We start from the raw sequence: 17410 nt of genomic DNA, 5'->3' as shown, positions 1-17410 counted from the left end.
ATCTCAAGGCTGAAATGATTCTCCCTCTTTTCTCCTAAAAGAATTAGTACTTTATAGCTATAGGTATACTCAATCTCAAGCTTCCCATGGGAAAAACAACAAAAACTTAAAATTCTTTCTATATAGTGCCTGGGTACTCGGTTGGGTGTCTGACTCTGGCTCAGGTGATGATCTCACAGTTTGTGAATTCGAGTCCTACGATGGGCTCACTGCTGTCAGTGCAGAGCTTGCTTCAGATCCTCTGCCTCCTCCCCCTCTACCTGCCCCTCCCTGGCTTGAGCTCTCTCTCAAAAATAAGTAAACATTAAAAAAAAATCAGGAAAAAGATCTGGTCATATATGATACAAGGCATACAAGAAGATGACTTACGTGAGAGGCTGAAATGGAATATGAAAATACTATGAGCAAAGAAAAGTAGGATTGTATGGCAGAGTGGCTTAAAATGCAAAACATAAAAGTTTTTTAAAAGTAATTTCTATGCCTAAAATGGGGCTCAAACTGATGACCCCGAGATCAAGAATTGCATGCTCTAGAGACTGAGCCAGCCAGGTGCCCCAATGGCATAGATTTTTGAGTCAGACTTTTACTGCTTTTGAACCCAGCTTCACTGCAGTGACAAGTTCTTAATTCCTAAGCTGTAGCTGCCTCATCTATAAAATGGAAACAGTAGTGGTAACATTAGATTTTCCTCCTAACATTGTTATAAAAATGAAATAAGCAATATAAAGCGATTACTACATTGCTGGCACATAGTTAGTATTCAACAGAATACCATGTAAAATAACAGGATAAACTCTACTCTTCAAATTGATAATCAATTTGTTAAGCAATTATACTGTGTTGAGCATCATTCATTCTAAGTTCTAGGAACACAGAGAAACAACTATCATCAATTTACAGAACCCTACCCTTACTATATTTTTTTTATTAAAAAAATTTTTTTTGGGGCGCCTGGGTGGCGCAGTCGGTTAAGCGTCCGACTTCAGCCAGGTCACGATCTCGTGCTCCGTGAGTTCGAGCCCCGCGTCAGGCTCTGGGCTGATGGCTCAGAGCCTGGAGCCTGCTTCCGATTCTGTGTCTCCCTCTCTCTCTGCCCCTCCCCCGTTCATGCTCTGTCTCTCTCTGTCCCAAAAATAAATAAACGTTGAAAAAAAAAATTAAAAAAAAAAAAAATTTTTTTAATGTTTGTTAATTTTTGAGGGGGGAGGGGCAGAGAGACAGGGAGACAGAATCCAAAGCAGGTTCCAAGCTCTGAGCTGTCAGCACAGAGCCCGACATGGGGCTCAAACCCATGAACCACAAGATCATGACCTGAGCAGAAGTCAGATGCTTAACTGACTGAGCCACCCAGGCATCCCTGAAACCTTACTACAGTCTAGGCACTAATCCAAATACTATTTTCCCACATTATCCTCATTTTATAGATAAGAAACCAAGGCTCGGAAGGTTAACTGCCCAAAGTCACCAGCTAGTGAGCAAAGGAACAAGGATTTAAACTTAAAGCTATCTTTGTGCATAACCTGAGTTCTTAACCAGTTTACAACCTTTATGAATTCCAAAGCTTGATATGGCTATATCCTATGTGCTCTTCATACACTATGTCTGCCACTCTTTGTTCCAGCTACCTGGTTTAAAATCAATTTAGTCTTATCTTCAAAATTCAGTTCCACATTTCATATCCTATAATTTATTCACTACTCTTTTAACAAGTAACTTCTTGGTATATCTGTTTAGAATGCATAATGGTATAAAGTCTGTTTTTTTGAAAAGTGCTCTTAGTGATTTTGTACATTTTACCATTTCATCCAGATTGGGCTATTTAAGAAAGAATGGACGGAGCCTGGGTAGCTCAGTTGGTTAAGCATCTGACTCTTGATTTCAGCTCAGGTCATGATCTCACGGTCTGTGGGATCAAGTCCTGCGTCTGGCTCCACGCTGAGGGTGGAGCCTGATTAAGATTCCCTCTCTGTCTCTCTGTCTCCCTCCCTCCCCCGCTAATGCACTTTCTCTCAAAATAAACATAAAAAAAAAAGAATATTCTTTGCAGTTTATCTCACTCTTCCAAAAAGAATAAAACTTGTTGAGAACCTATGAATTATTTTAAAACTTACCTGACCCTCCAAGACCTCTGTGCTCTGATTTACAAATGATAATCATATCACATTACGCAATTTGTCAAGATACCCATGGTCCAGTCCTGACTCTGCTGCAACTAGGTTTACAATCTTTACAAGTCATACACCTCTAATTTTCAGCTTCTCTATTACTAAAGAGAAGGAATTAAAATAGACAAAGTCATGTTTTGCAAAACAGTAAGCACTAGATGTTCCACCAAAAAGGGCCATATGGCCAAATAAACTGGATTCAAGTTTCTTGAATGTTGCCCTCTTTAACTTCCACTTCAAAATATAACCTCATCTACGTTCATTCATACTATTTTTAAAGTCTAACAACTCTAAGCACCTTTATTTTTTTAACCAATTAAGTAATTAATTAGAGAGACAGCATGCACGTAAAGGAGTGGGGGAGAGGAGAGAGGGAGAGAGAGAGAATCCCAAGCAGGCTCCACGTACAGCACAGACCCCGATGTGGGGCTCAATCCCATGACCCTGGGATCATGACCTGAGCTGAAATCAAGATCAGACACAGCCAACTGAGCCACCCAGATGTCCCTAAGCACCTTTAAATGATCTGGTTTAAGCTCTTCATTTATAGAAAATGGAAGCCCAGAAAATAAAGAGGTACTATCACAAGGCCCTCTCCATTATACACTGTTGCCTTCTGCCAAAGACCTAATGCCCACACAAGCTTTTTAGCATCATTAACCTGTTCCACCCCAAGGACTAAGTCATTGGTTATAAGCGGTCTCCCAATATCCTTTGCCTCTTCTGCTACAAAAACAGAATGCCTGGTTTCTATCTGGTTACAAAGTAACCTGAAATAATAAATATATCTCCTGTCTCCCTTGCAGCTACATGGGGCTGTGTGTATTAGAGGGGATGAGGAAAAGGTGTTATCATGGTGTGGTTTGCCTCCCCACTCCCAGTGCCCTGCTATCAGGAATGGACATGATAGCTAGGATTGGAATAGTCAGCTTTTAGAACATGAGACGGAAACTATGTGTTGATGGCAGACAAAAAGGAACCTGGGTTTCTGATACGTGGAACCAATAAAAGCAACCTTGGCCTGTCTGCCTGGATTATCTACCTACATGAGAAAAGGAAAAATTTCCACTTTCTTTAGAGCACTACTATTGTGGGATATCTACTACTCGCGGCAGAACTAGATCCTAACTGATACAGGTTAGATCCATCCCTCTTTAAAAACCCAGAGGTGAGTCTCTCAATTTGAAGGGAATTCTCCACTCACTGCCTTCCACCTACCAGTCCACATCTTTTCTACCCTTTAGGCCAGTTATCATGAATGATTATAGTGGAAAGTACCTGAAATGAGGATTAAAGAGGAATGGGTCTGGTTATGTAGGTGGACAGCAAATTCCTTGGTCTGTGTCAGAAACCCACTTTTTTTTTTTTTTTAAAGTAATCTCTATGAACTCACAACTCCAAGAACAAGTCACATGCTCCACCAAGTGAGCCAGCCAAGTGCCTCAGAAACCCACTTTCCCTAGTCCTCTAGCAGCTTTCCCATTTTCTGTGGTTCCTTGAGGTAAGCAGAATTCCAAAATGACCCTCACTTTTGTATAATCTCCTCCATTCAAGGGTAAGTGGATCCTGTAAGTATAATTCCTATGATTATGTCATATGGGAAAAAGGACTTTGTGGGTGTAATAAAGGCCCCAAATCAGTTGATCTTAAAACAGGTGGATTACCTAGGTGGGCCTGACCTAATCATTCAAGCCCTCTACATCTAGGTGTCTGGAAATCAGATTTAGAGAAGGTCAGATTCAAATTAGGAGAATTTCTTAAATGTCTGCTGGCTTAAAAATGCAGGTATGGAAAGAGGATGGCTTCTAGTAGCTGAAAACAGGCTGCAGCTGGCAGCCGGCAAAAAATGAGGGCTTTAGTCTTACAACTGAAAGGAAGAGAATTCTGTCAACAAGAATGAGCTTAGAAGTAGATTTTCCACAGAGCTTCCAGATAAGAACACAAGCTGGCAAAAACCTTGATTCCACCTTCTTGATACTCTGAGCAAGAAACTTGGCCACACTGTGCTACATTGTGTCCTACAAAACTGAGCTAACAATTGGGTGTTGTTTTAAGTGCTAGGTTTGTGGTAATTTGTTATGCAGCAATAGAAAACTAATACTCTCCTTAAAACTTACAAAATAAAACTTAAAAAAATTTTTTTTAGTGTTTATTTTTGAGACAGGGAGAGACAGAGCATGAACAGGGGAGGGTCAGAGAGAGAGAGGGAGACACAGAATCTGAAGCAGGCTCCGGGCTCTGAGCTGTCAGCACGGAGCCTGATGCAGGGCTTGAACTCACGGACCGTGAGATCATGATCTGAGCCGAAGTCGGACGCTCAACCGACTGAGCCACCCAGGCGCCCCTAACGTTTATTTATTTTTGAGACAGAGAGAGGCAGAGCATGAACAGGGGAGGGGCAGAGAGAGAGGGAGACACAGAATCCGAAACAGGCTCCAGGCTCTGAGCTGTCAGCACAGAGCCCGATGCGGGGCTCGAACTCACAGACCGTGAGATCATGATCTGAGCCGAAGTCGGACGCTCAACCGACTGAGCCACCCAGGCGCCCCCAAAATAAAACTTTTTAAAGGCCAATTCTAAAACTAATGAAAAATGTTTTAATGTTTATTTTTTTTTAAATATGAAATTTATTGTCAAATTGGTTTCCATACAACACCCAGTGTTCACCCCAACAGGTGCCCTCCTCAACGCCCATCACCTACTTTCCCCTCCTCCCTCCCACCCCCCATCAACCCTCAGTTTATTCTCAATTTTTAAGAGTCTCTTATGGTTTGCCTCCTTCCCTCTCTGTACCTCCCCCCCCCCCCATGGTCTTCTGTTAAGTTTCTCAGGATCAAAATAAGAGTGAAAACATATGGTATCTGTCTGTCTCTGTATGACTTATTTCACTTAGCATAACACTCTCCAGTTCCATCCACGTTGCTACAAAAGGCCAGATTTCATTCTTTCTCATTGCCAAGTAGTATTCCATTGTATGTATAAACCACAACTTCTTTATCCATTCATCAATTGATGGACATTTAGGCTCTTTCCATAATGTTTATTTTTGAGAGAGACAGAGACAGAGAGACAGAGCGCGAGTGGGGGAGGGGAAGAGAGAGACTGAGACACAAAATCCGAAGCAGGCTCCAGGCTCTGAGCTGTCAGCACACAGCCCGATGTGGGGCTCGAACTCACAGAATGTGATATCATGACCTGAGCTGAAGTCGGATGCTTAACCAACTGACCCACCTAGGCGCCCGGCACGTTTATTCATTTTTGACAGACAGAGAGAGACAGAGTGTGAGTCAGGGAGGGGCAGAGAGGGAGACACAGAATCCGGAGTAGGCTCCAGGCTCTGAGCTGTCCGCACAGAGCCCGATGTGGGGTGCGAACCCACAGACCACAAGATCATTACCTGAGCCAGTCAGATGCTTAACCGACTGAGCCACCCAGATGCCCCTAAAACTAATTTTTAAAAATAACACAAGTTCGGTAATTACTTGAACATGTTCTTTCTGTGACAGGAGATACAACTTCATTCACAGTGATTAGAAATAATTATCACCTAACATATCTGACCATGAATTTACTTTTTAATAACTGTTTTACCTTTTCCTATCTTCACTGGAGAAGACCAGACCAACACATTTCAAATAAAGTATAGGATATAGATGTTTACATTAAAGGAGAAAGGATGTATCAAAGATACAACTGTGCCTTGGCTTTAGTATAAACAATCCTTGGATGTTGTCAAAGAAGTAGCCCATGAAACATAGCCATGAGCCATTACAGCTATGGGTATATGGAGAGCTCAGTCATGAGCAGATACTAAAAACAAAACAAAAACAGGGAACAGTATAAGATTTGTGCTGAATCTCTAAGCTAATAGTCTTCTATATCTATAGGGCTCAACTCAAAAAACAAGGCTTTATATATAGCACTTCATTTCATTTTAGGAAATATTTACTTCCTAAAAATATCTAACTTGTTTCCTGTTGTGCACAGATTATAATTTTTGTATAGCTAATTCTGGAACTGTTCTATTATTCCAAAACCTAGAAAATGTATTACTCTATTCTTAAGGAAAATATAGTTATATTTTCTTCATTTTTAATAATTATGTTAATATGCAAACAAACATGCTTGCATAAAATATAGAAAACTGTTCTAGGAAAAGTAGATATAGGGTAGTTGAGGTTATAGCCCAGAAACATAATCTTCCCTTCCTCCAGTCACTTTAAATCACTATCTTCCATTAAGAAAACTGTGGATTCTAAAAGGTCAATCTGCAGAAACACCTAGGTACGTCCAATTCCATAATCTTTCCTCGTCTAAAAGGAGTTGTCTGAGAAGTAATCTCCCCACTCATTTCTTCAGTTCTAGGACAATCATCATAAAAAGCAAAATTACTCACTTCTGTTTGTATAACTCTAATCAGGCAAAACAAATGCTGCTGTGTTTTAGCTATGACACCAAACTGACGACAGCGCTCCAAAAAAGTGTCTAAAGATGGGTCAATTCTTCTCTGCAGTTTACTCCAAAAGAGAGTCAATTCCCTATAAAAAGAAAGATTAAGGTAAAACATTTAAAGCAACTGGTATTTGCTGTCCACCTCCCCACCCCACTTTGGTTTGTAAAGATAAATTGATAGTGAACAGAAACTAGAAGAAAAAAAAAACTGTCTACATTCCCTATTGGGTCCTCTCAAACTGGTAAAATCGTTAAACTCTATCCTAGTGGGCAGAGATCATGAGACATCCCGACACTGCTAACAAAATGTATACAACTAATAAATATTCTAACAGTACACTTCTCCACTTACCTGGCCCTTTCTAGCTCTAAAATGTCATGAAGCTACTTAGGCATGCATTTTGGAATGTTTAAATATTACTAATAAAATTAGCAAAATGGCACTTTTAGAAACAGCTAAGATACGAGAATCTTACAAATATTCATTATGGAAACAAAGAAAGCTTGAAAAGAACAAGTTAATTAAAGGCACTGAATGGGTTAAGAGAAAAAACTTTTTTTTTTTTTTAAAGTTCATTTATTTTGAGAGAAAAAGACAGAATGCACGAGCAGGGAGTGGCAGAGACAATCCCAAGTAGGTTTCACGCTGTCAGCACAGAGCCCAACATGAGGCTTGAACTCACCAACCGTGTGAGATCATGACCTGAGCCGAAATCAAGAGTCTGACGCTGAACCGACTGAGCCACCCAGGAGCCCCAAGAGAAAATTCTCAAGGAAAAGCACTAGTAACTCAAAAATGTCCAGGATAAAAATACTAATATGAATGCAAGGGAAGTTACTTAGTAAAACTAAAGAGAATGTTACCACTGTAAAAAAGTGACTCTTTTCTGTACACTGCAATACATACTGTAATTATTTCTTAAACAATTTTCACAAAAAAGTATTATTTTCACAAGCCAGTTTTAGAACACTAATATCTTACTGCTATTAACAGACTATTCTAGGAAGCTGGGTACAAATACAAAGCTTAATAAACGAACATACCTCAACAGATTGAAAATAAACATATTTAACAGAACTTATTTTATTATACTTTATTTAATTTAATTAATTAATTAATTTAGAGAGCATGTGTGTGAGCAGGAGAGGGGCAGAGGAAGACAAATCTCAAGCAGGCTCTGTGTTCAGCACAAAGCCCAATGCAGGGCTTGATCCCATGACCCTGATATCATGACCTCAGCTGAAATCAAGAGTTAGTTGTTCAACCAACTGATCCACCCAGGCACCCCTATTGTATTTTTAAAGAAGTAACTAGGATTCTCATATGGTGAAATTCTTATATACATACAAAACTTGCCTCAAAGATCTAAATGAATATACTCCTTAAAAGATACATGATTAAAGCTTTTAATATTTAATGATGGCAAATTTGAGCTATGATAAATAAAATTAACTTAAAATGCCTTTAAGTGTTTGTCTTTGGTGACTAGTGTTGCTTTCCTAACCAGGAAAAGTAAAAAATTGAGACAGGTCAGCTTTGAAAATAGCTACTGGCTAGGCAAGTAATTGGGGTGACTGTTCATTTTTTTAACTCACAAGATTGCTGGGCACCTGGATGGCTCAGTCAGTTAAGCATCCGACTCTTGGTTTCGGCTCAGGTCATATATGATCTCATGGTTCCTGAGTTTGAGCCCTGCATCAGGAATATCTACTATCTAAAATACGTCAACTAGCTATTAGTTTAAAGTTAGGCAAATCTGATAAAGTGGTAAGAGGCAAGTTGAGTATTAAAGCCTCTTAAATAATTTTTTTTAAGTTTATCTATTTATTTTGAGGGAGAGAGAGAGAGAGAAAGAAAGAGAAGGAGTGCAGGAGGGGCAGAGAGAGAATCCCAAGCAGGCTCTGTACTACCAGCACAAAGCCCCAATGCAGGGCTTGAACTCACGAACCGTGAGATCATGACCTCAGCTGAAACCAAAAGTTGGCCACTTAACTGGTGAGCCACTCAGGAGCCCCTCAAATAACTTTTAAAATATATATCAGAATGTTTATGGCCTGATTTATTCCAAATTAAATATTTCAAGCTATAGTTATTTTAATTCCAAATAACCATGATCAAAAAAGGGTATTTTGTTTTTAAACATACTTACACAATTATGATCCAACAATTTAAAACTACCACTCATTACCCAACCAAATATACAAATTTGCCTGAAAGCAAAACAACCAGCTCATGAAAATGCTACCATGTCATCCATTCAAATCTGTACACTGGAAAATGGAAACCACCAATAAAATAGTAACTCAGAACCTGTTGGATCATACATGCACTGGGACAAATATCAATTACTATAATGGTACGATTTTTTTAAATGGACAACCATTAAAGAATATACTGAAAATGATTCCACTGTATAGATGCTTCCAATTAGCCCACTGCCTACTTCAAGTCAACAAATTATATACAAATTCATAAAAACTGGAAAGGAAATTTAGTTCTATTAATGGTAGGAAACATACTTCAGCAGAGATCTAGCTACCATGCAAGAACTTTAAACTACACTGGGTTTCTGCATATCAGGAAGCCCAAAGTCCAGTCAGTATGTCACACGGTTATCTAGAATTCAGGCATTGTGGAAATGAGTCAAAGAAAACTTTGTGGCATTAAGGGATGACCATCTTTAAAGGTGGCTCCTGCAGATACAGTATGTGATTCTCATGACCACTTTTTACTTCCAACAAAATTCGGTTAAATAAAACATATATGGATATGTGGTCTTCGTCAGGTACTGAGGACAACACACACATTGACCCTGGCATATCACAGTCTAGCCTGGGAGAGAACAGGCATGAGATTACATCAAAGAAACACAAATGTACAAGATTTTTTTATACATATATTTCGAGAGAGAGAGCACATAAGCGAGTGTGGTGGGGAGGGGCAGAGAGAGAGGGACAGAGGATTGGAAGAGGGCTCTTCCTGATAGCAGCGAGCAGGTGGGGCTCAAACTCACGAACCATGAGATCATGACTTGAGCTGAAGTCAGATGTACAACTGACTGAGCCACCCAACATACATTAAACTCAGATCTAAGAAAGCAAAGGTCAACCTATCAAATACTTGCTGAAAGCTTTGTGTGGAGGTTTAAGGCTCACCTGTATGAACTTTATTTGTTTAATGTTTATTTACTTTTGAGAGAGAGAGGCACCCCTGTATGACCTTTAATTTTTTTTATATTTATTTTTGAGACACAGCATTAGCGAGGGAGGGGCAGAGAGAGAGAGAGAGAGAGAGAGAGAGAGAGAGAGAGAGAGAGAAACAAAATCCGAAGCAGGCTCAAGTCTCCAAGCTGTCAGCACAGAGCCCAACACAGGGCTCGAACTCACGAACCTTGAGATCATGACCTGAGCCTAAGTCGAACGTTTAACTGACTGAGCGACCCAGATGCCCCATGAATTTTAATTTTTTTAATGTTTATTTTTGAGAGAGAGAGAAGAGAGAGAGAGAGACTACAAGAAGGAGAGGGACAGAGAGAGAGACAGAGGGGGAGACACAGAATCGGAAGCAGGATCCAGACTCTGAGCTGTCGGTAGAGCTCAATGAGGGGCTCGAACCCACGTACCATGAGATCATGACCTGAGCCAAAGTTGGACGCTTATCCAACTGAGCTATCCAGGCACACTGAACTTTATTTTAAAAGCAGCAGTAGTAATTACACATCTATATGTACACTGTCCCATTCAAAAATGGTTATCTTTCTTATTTGCTTGGCTACTCTAATGGTATTATCACTGCAGACATCTATAGGAAACTCATTCCTCCAGCACATCTTTGATTTTTGCAGAGCCAAAATTCTTTTGGGGCCATGGTTAATTAATAAGCTGAGTAATATACCTTTTGAGATCAAGCATATACATGGTGGCTGATTTAAAGTAATAGGATATATTTTATTGTGGTTTGTAAGTATCTCTAAAGGAAATTTCTTTTTTTTTTCAACGTTTATTTATTTTTGGGACAGAGAGAGAGAGAGCATGAACGGGGGAGGGGCAGAGAGAGAGGGAGACACAGAATCGGAAACAGGCTCCAGGCTCTGAGCCATCAGCCCAGAGCCTGACGCGGGGCTCGAACTCACGGACCGCGAGATCGTGACCTGGCTGAAGTCGGACGCTTAACCGACTGCGCCACCCAGGCGCCCCTCTAAAGGAAATTTCTAAGAAAATTAAAAAAAAAAAACTTTTGGGTAACAGTTACATAGTTAACACTTCAAATACTATCTTCTGTGATGACCACATTCAAGAATGATACTTCCGATAAATAAATTCTAGTATATGTGTTTAAAAATAAGTGACTGCTTTTATCAGATTCCAACTTAGTCACATGTTTTACAGAATCCCTAAGTTTCAAATATCCCACTCCAATATCCCATTAGCAAAACAAACACCTATGAAAACAACAGAAGGGGTTAAAAAAAAAAGATTCCAAATTTCAAAATTTTAGATTCTATTTCTCTTTAAACTGCTTGGAAGAAGCTTACTTTTACCCAAGTGTGAAGTGACTAAATATTTTCTTTCCTTTACTCATTCTAGCTCCTCAGGAGGCCAACAAGAGGGAAATCCTTGTTAATCCCTTCCTGCTGCGAGGAGCAGCATTAATCCTACAGCTGCTAACATCCTTGGAAGGGCTAATGTGTCAGAGTAAAGAAAGGAAGAAGAATAAAGCTATAGGTCACTCTAGAAGGGAAGCTCTATTAGGAATATTAAAAGAACCGTGCGATTATAGTTTTAAAATTACTTTATAATCAAGAAAAATCTCAAATGACCTAAACTTACTCCTCGAGGAGCTAGAAAAAGAACAAAGCCCAAAGCCAACGGAAGGAAGGAAATGAAAAAGATTAGAGGAGAAATAAGTGAAATAAAACTAAAGAAACCAGGACGTGGTTCTTTAAAAAATGCAACAAAATTGATAAACCTTTAGCCAGAATCATTAGAAAAAAAAGGAAGATGCAAATAAATCAGAAATAAAAGAGGAAAAATAACAACCTATACCACAGAAATACAAAGGATTATACAAGATTATGAAAAACTGTATGTCAACAAACTTGATAACCTGGAAGAAATGGATAAAGTCCTAGAAACATATAACCTTCTAAACTGAATCAGAAAGAAATAAGAGCATTTGAACAGACCAACTACTAGCAGTGAAGTTGAATCAGAAATCAAAAAATTCCCAACAAACAAAAGTCCAGGACTAAATGGCTTCACAGGTGAATTCTGTCAAACATTTAAAGAAGAGTTAACACCTATTCTTCTCAAACTATTTCAAAAAAAAAAAAAAAAAAAGGAAGGAAAGATTACAAATCCATTCTACAAGGTCAGCATTACCCTGCTTCCAAAACCAGGTAGACACTACACAAAAAGAAAACTATAAGCCAATATCTGATGAACATAGATGCAAATATCCTCAACAAAATATTAGCAAACCAAATCCAACAACACTTAAAAAAAATTAGTCACCATGATCAAGTGTGATTTATTCCAAGGATGCAACGTGATTCACTATTCACAAATCAATCAATATGATAGGTCACATTAACAAGAGAAGGATAAAAACCATGTAATCATCTCAACAGAAGCAGAAAAAGCATCTTACAAAGTACTACATTCACTCATGATAAAAACTTTTCAACGAAGTAGGTTTAGCAGGAACACACCTCAACATTAATTAAGGCCATATATGACAAACCTACAGCAAACATCATACTCAATGGTGAAAATCAGAGCTTTTCCTCTAAGTTCAGGAAGAAGACAGGGATGTCCACTCTTACCATTTTCATTCAACATAGTTTGGACATCCTAGTCACAGCAGTCAGATAACAAAAAGAAATAACAGCATCCAAATTGGTAAGGAAGAAGTAAAATTTTCACTATTTATAGATGACCTGATACTATATACAGAAACCCTGAAGACTCTACCAAAAAACTACTAGAACTGATACATGAATTCAACAAAGTCACAGGATACAAAATTAATATACAGAAATCTGTTGCATTTCTATTTTTTTAAAATGTTTACTAATTTAGGGGCGCCTGGGTGGCGCAGTCGGTTAAGCGTCCGACTTCAGCCAGGTCACGATCTCGCGGTCTGTGAGTTCGAGCCCCGCGTCAGGCTCTGGGCTGATGGCTCAGAGCCTGGAGCCTGTTTCCGATTCTGTGTCTCCCTCTCTCTCTGCCCCTCCCCCGTTCATGCTCTGTCTCTCTCTGTCCCAAAAATAAATAAACGTTGAAAAAAAAAAAATTAAAAAAAAAAATGTTTACTAATTTAGAGAGAGAGAGTGTGAGTAAGCGCATGCATGCATGCACGCACAAGTGGCGGGGGGGGGGGGGGGAGGGAGAGAATTCCAAGCAGGCTCCTGACTGTCAGCACAGAGCTCGAAGCAAGGCTTGATCTCACGCAACATGAGTTCATGACCTGAGCCAAAATCAAGAATCCGAAGCTTAACCGACTGAGCCAGGCACCCCCTGTTGCATTTCTATATACTAATAAAGTAGCAAAAGAAAAATTAAGAAAATAGTCCCATTTACAATTACACCAAAAAGAATAAAATTCCTAGGAATAAACTAAACAAGGAAGTGAAAGACTTGTACTCTGAAAGCTGTAAAACACGGGTAAAAGAAACTGAAGATGACACAATGGAAAGATTCCATGCTCATGGATTGGGAAAACCAATTATTATTAAATTGTCCACACTACCCAAAGCAATCTACACATTCAATGTAATCCCTATTAAAATACCAACAGCTTTTCACAGAACTAGAACAATAATCCTAAAATTTACATGGAATGAAAAAAGACCTCAAATAGCCACGGACGCCTGGGTGGCTCAGTCGGCTAAGCATCTGACTTCAGCTCAGGTCATGATCTCAAGGTTCCGGAGTTTGAGCCCCACACAGGGCTCCGGAGCCTGCTTTGGATTCTGTGTCTCCCTCTCTCTCTGCCCCTCCCCTGCTTGTGTTCGCCTGCTCTCTCACTCTAATAAACAAACAAACAAACAAACATTAAAAAAAAAAAAAGACCTCAAAATAGCAATCTTGACAAAGAAGAACAAAGCTGGAGGTATCACAACCCCAGATTTCAAGATATACTACAAAACTACAGTAATCAAAACAGTATGGTACTGGCACAAAAACCGACACACAGATCAATGGAACAGAATAAAGAAGCTGGAAATAAACCCACTTTTATGGCCATTATATGACAAAGGAATATACAAGACTATACAACAGGAAAAAGACAAGCTCTTCAATAAATGCTGTTGGGAAAACAAGGCAGCTACATGCAAAAGAATGAAATTAGACCACTTTCTTAGACCATACACAAAAATAAATTCAAAATTGAGAAAGACCTAAATGTGAGACCTGAAGCCATAAAATTCCTAGAAGTAAACACAGGCAGTAATCTCTTCAATATCAGCCATGGAAACATTTTTCTAGATAGGTCTCTTTTGGCAAGGGAAACAAAAGCAAAATTAAACTACTGAGACTACACCAAAATACAAAGCTTTCACACAGCAAAGGAAACCATCAACAAAACAAAAAGACAAACTACTGAATGAAAGAAGATATTGGTAAATGATATATCTGAAAAGGGGTTAATATCCAAAAATATACAAAGAAATTACACAATGGAACACACCCAAAAGCAAATAATTCAATTTAAAAACAGGCAGAGGACACAGGCATTTTTCCAAAGATGACACACAGATAACCAAACAAACACATGAAAAGATGTTCAACATCACTAATCACCAGGGAAATGCAAATCAAAACCACAATAAGATATCACGACACACCTGTCAGAATGGCCAAAATAAAAAACACAAGACATAAAAAGTATTGGCCAGGATTTAGAGAAAAAGGAATCCTCATGCACCACTGGTGGGAATGCAGCCTGGTGCAACCACTGTGGACAACAGTATGAAGGTTCCTCAAAAAATTAAAAATAGAGGGGCGCCTGGGTGGCTCAGTCGGTTGGGCAGCCGACTTCGGCTCAGGTCGTGATCTCGTGGTCCATGAGTTCGGGCCCCGCGTCGGGCTCTGTGCTGACAGCTCAGAGCCTGGAGCCTGTTTCAGATTCTGTGTCTCCCTCTCTCTGACCCTCCCCCATTCATGCTCTGTCTCTCTCTGTCTCAAAAATAAATAAACGTTAAAAAAAAAAATTAAAAATAGAATTACCATATGATCCAGTAGTTCCACTACTGGGTATTTACCCAAAAAACATAAAAACACTAATTCGAAAAGATATATGCATCCCTACATTTACTGTAGCATTATTTACAATAGCCAAGATACAGAGGCAGCCCAAGTGTCTATCAACAGATGAATGGTTAAAGATGATGTGGTATATATATACACAATGGAATTTACTCTGCCATAAAAAAGATCTTGCTATTTGCAATGACATGGATGCATCTAGAGGGTACAATGCTAAGTGAAATAGTCAGAGAAAGACAAATACCATATGATTTAAAACATATGCAGAATTTAAGAAACAAAATAAATGAACAAAGAAAAAAGAGACAAATGAAAATATACTCATTATATAGTATAGAGGACAAACTGGTTGTCACCAGAGGGGAGATGGATGAAATCGGTGAAGGGGATTAAGAGTACACTTATTGTGATGAACACTGAATAATGTATAGAATTGTTGCATCATTATACTGTACATCTAAAACTTAAAAAAAATCCAAAAAAAACCCCATAACCCTCTGTAATGTATAACACATCTCATATGTAATTTAGTGTATTTCTTTGCCCTGAAAATCTAGCTATCACTAGCAGATATTTTTTCATTGTAGGCAAAGAAATTAACTGTAACAAGATAAACTGGGGTTTGTTCCTCAAGTAAATACATCTGTTTTACTGAGGCTAAAATCTCTAATCTCTAATGCATGGGGGGGGGGGGGAACCTCTTCTACTTAATTTAATGATCAAAACCCTCACTGCTACTTAATTCTTTTCATTTTTAGCACCGCTTTTTTGGTTTCCTAACAAAATGCCATAGTGATTATTACAAAATATATTTAACTCCCTGTTCCACTATCTCCCTTCTCACAGGAGATATAACTCTGGCATAGTGGACTCAGTGGTAGAAGACTGCAATCTGCATTCTGGCCCTGCACCAAGAAAACCACCACAGGAGAAGAAAAGCACTGGATTAGGAGTCAAAAACCCTGGATGTGAATCTCAGCTCTATCACTTTAGCCTTAAGACCCTGGGCAATCACAAGACTTCTCTGATTCCTCTGGTCATCCACTGCCTCATCTGCACAATGATAATTATGAGGATTATTATGCGATAATTTATAGCACACAAATAATATTTCTATATAAAATAGTAAACAGGAAGAAATATAGTAGCATACAATGTTAATAATAAAACTACAAATACACACAGATGCTCCAAAAGGAGATCAATGAAGGCTAAAGCACACGAAGGGCTTTACTGGGTTTTCCTACAATCAAAATGTTCGTTTCCAACTTCAAGCCATCTTTAGGTTCTAAATCTCTCCATGCTCCTCTAATCAAGATCATGCAAATCCAATCCATTCTTTGAATTAAAGCTCTGATATGACCTCTCCCTTGACACCTTTCTTAAACAGTGAGCACCTTCCACTAATATCCTATGGCATTATCCATATCACTAATCTGATACTTACTGGCAGTCTTACATTCTAGAACTCTCCTGTGTATCAAGTCTGCCCTTTTGGCCTAAACAGATTCTGCACAGTTGGAATGAAAGAACCGTAGGTTACACTTACTGTTTTCTTTTTAGCAACTAAGTACTCTGTAGGCAAACAAGATATAAACTGAATTAAAACCAAATTAATATAATTCTATATAGTACCAAAGTTTCAAAAGAGATTACCTATTCAAATGGATTTCCTTCTCTAGTGCAAGACTGACCTAGAAACCTAGATAATTAATGGGTTTCCAAATAAGAGGGGAAAATGACTACCAAAAGATATAGTAAGTGTAAAGGAAAATGACCTAACACCAATTTGTCTCATGTTGCCATAATTTTATTTCCAAAGAAGACCTATATTAAAGTTAACAGACAACCCTCCATATAAGATGATCAAGAGGAGCTCAAATTCTTTACCCTCTTTTTATTTCTGGACTCTTCTGGAAAAGATTAAACCAGTAACATTTTTTATTAAATGGTTTAGCTTCTAAGCAAGATGTAATTCACATGTCATCAATTAATTTGCTTAGGCTTTACATTTGAAAGAAGCCAATGTTTTACATAAACTCTAAATGCCATACTATGTACTAAACAAATAAAGTGAAACAAAGTAAATATACTTACCAAGAACAATATACACTTGCAGTTTGGAGCTGCTGAGTGAGGTAAGTCGTACAAAGAACAAATGCCGTGTTATCCTGACCCTCGGATTCCAGATTACATATGATGTCTAGTATTTCCTTACAGTCGACCTTTGCAATCTATCAAAAATGAGAAGATGGAGTCAAAATAAAAATGGTGACTTTCCTGTATATTTTGTTATGTAACAAGAAGCCTCTTTTAAGGTTTTCTATCTTTGACAATTGATGAGGCAATTAGAGGGACACAATTTTCTTCTATTAGCTTATGACTAAATCTCCTGGACTATATCATATTAGAAAATATTAAAGAGAAGTGAATAGACTGAAGTTCCACTGCAGTCCCAACACAGACAAAAGCATTTTTGTACAGTTCAATTATTCATGAACTTTGCTACCATATAAATAAGT

General features: G+C 38.6%; 1 protein-coding gene across 1 annotated transcript in view; it reads right to left on the bottom strand.

Moving 5' to 3' along the window:
* Positions 1-17410, bottom strand: part of RLF (RLF zinc finger) — an 87163-nt gene that overhangs the window by 6309 nt on the left and 63444 nt on the right. The window contains exons 6-7 of the mRNA XM_030324371.1: positions 16986-17122; positions 6562-6703 (exon numbers count right to left, since the gene is read on the bottom strand). Of these exons, the coding sequence (XP_030180231.1) occupies positions 6562-6703; positions 16986-17122 (279 nt within the window). The remainder of the gene's footprint in view (positions 1-6561; positions 6704-16985; positions 17123-17410) is intronic.

The sequence above is a fragment of the Lynx canadensis genome, chromosome C1 (assembly GCF_007474595.2).
Source record: "Lynx canadensis isolate LIC74 chromosome C1, mLynCan4.pri.v2, whole genome shotgun sequence".
Lineage (NCBI taxonomy): Eukaryota > Metazoa > Chordata > Mammalia > Carnivora > Felidae > Lynx > Lynx canadensis.
Note: the sequence above shows the minus strand (reverse complement) of the source record. Positions and strands in the feature narration are given on the sequence as shown.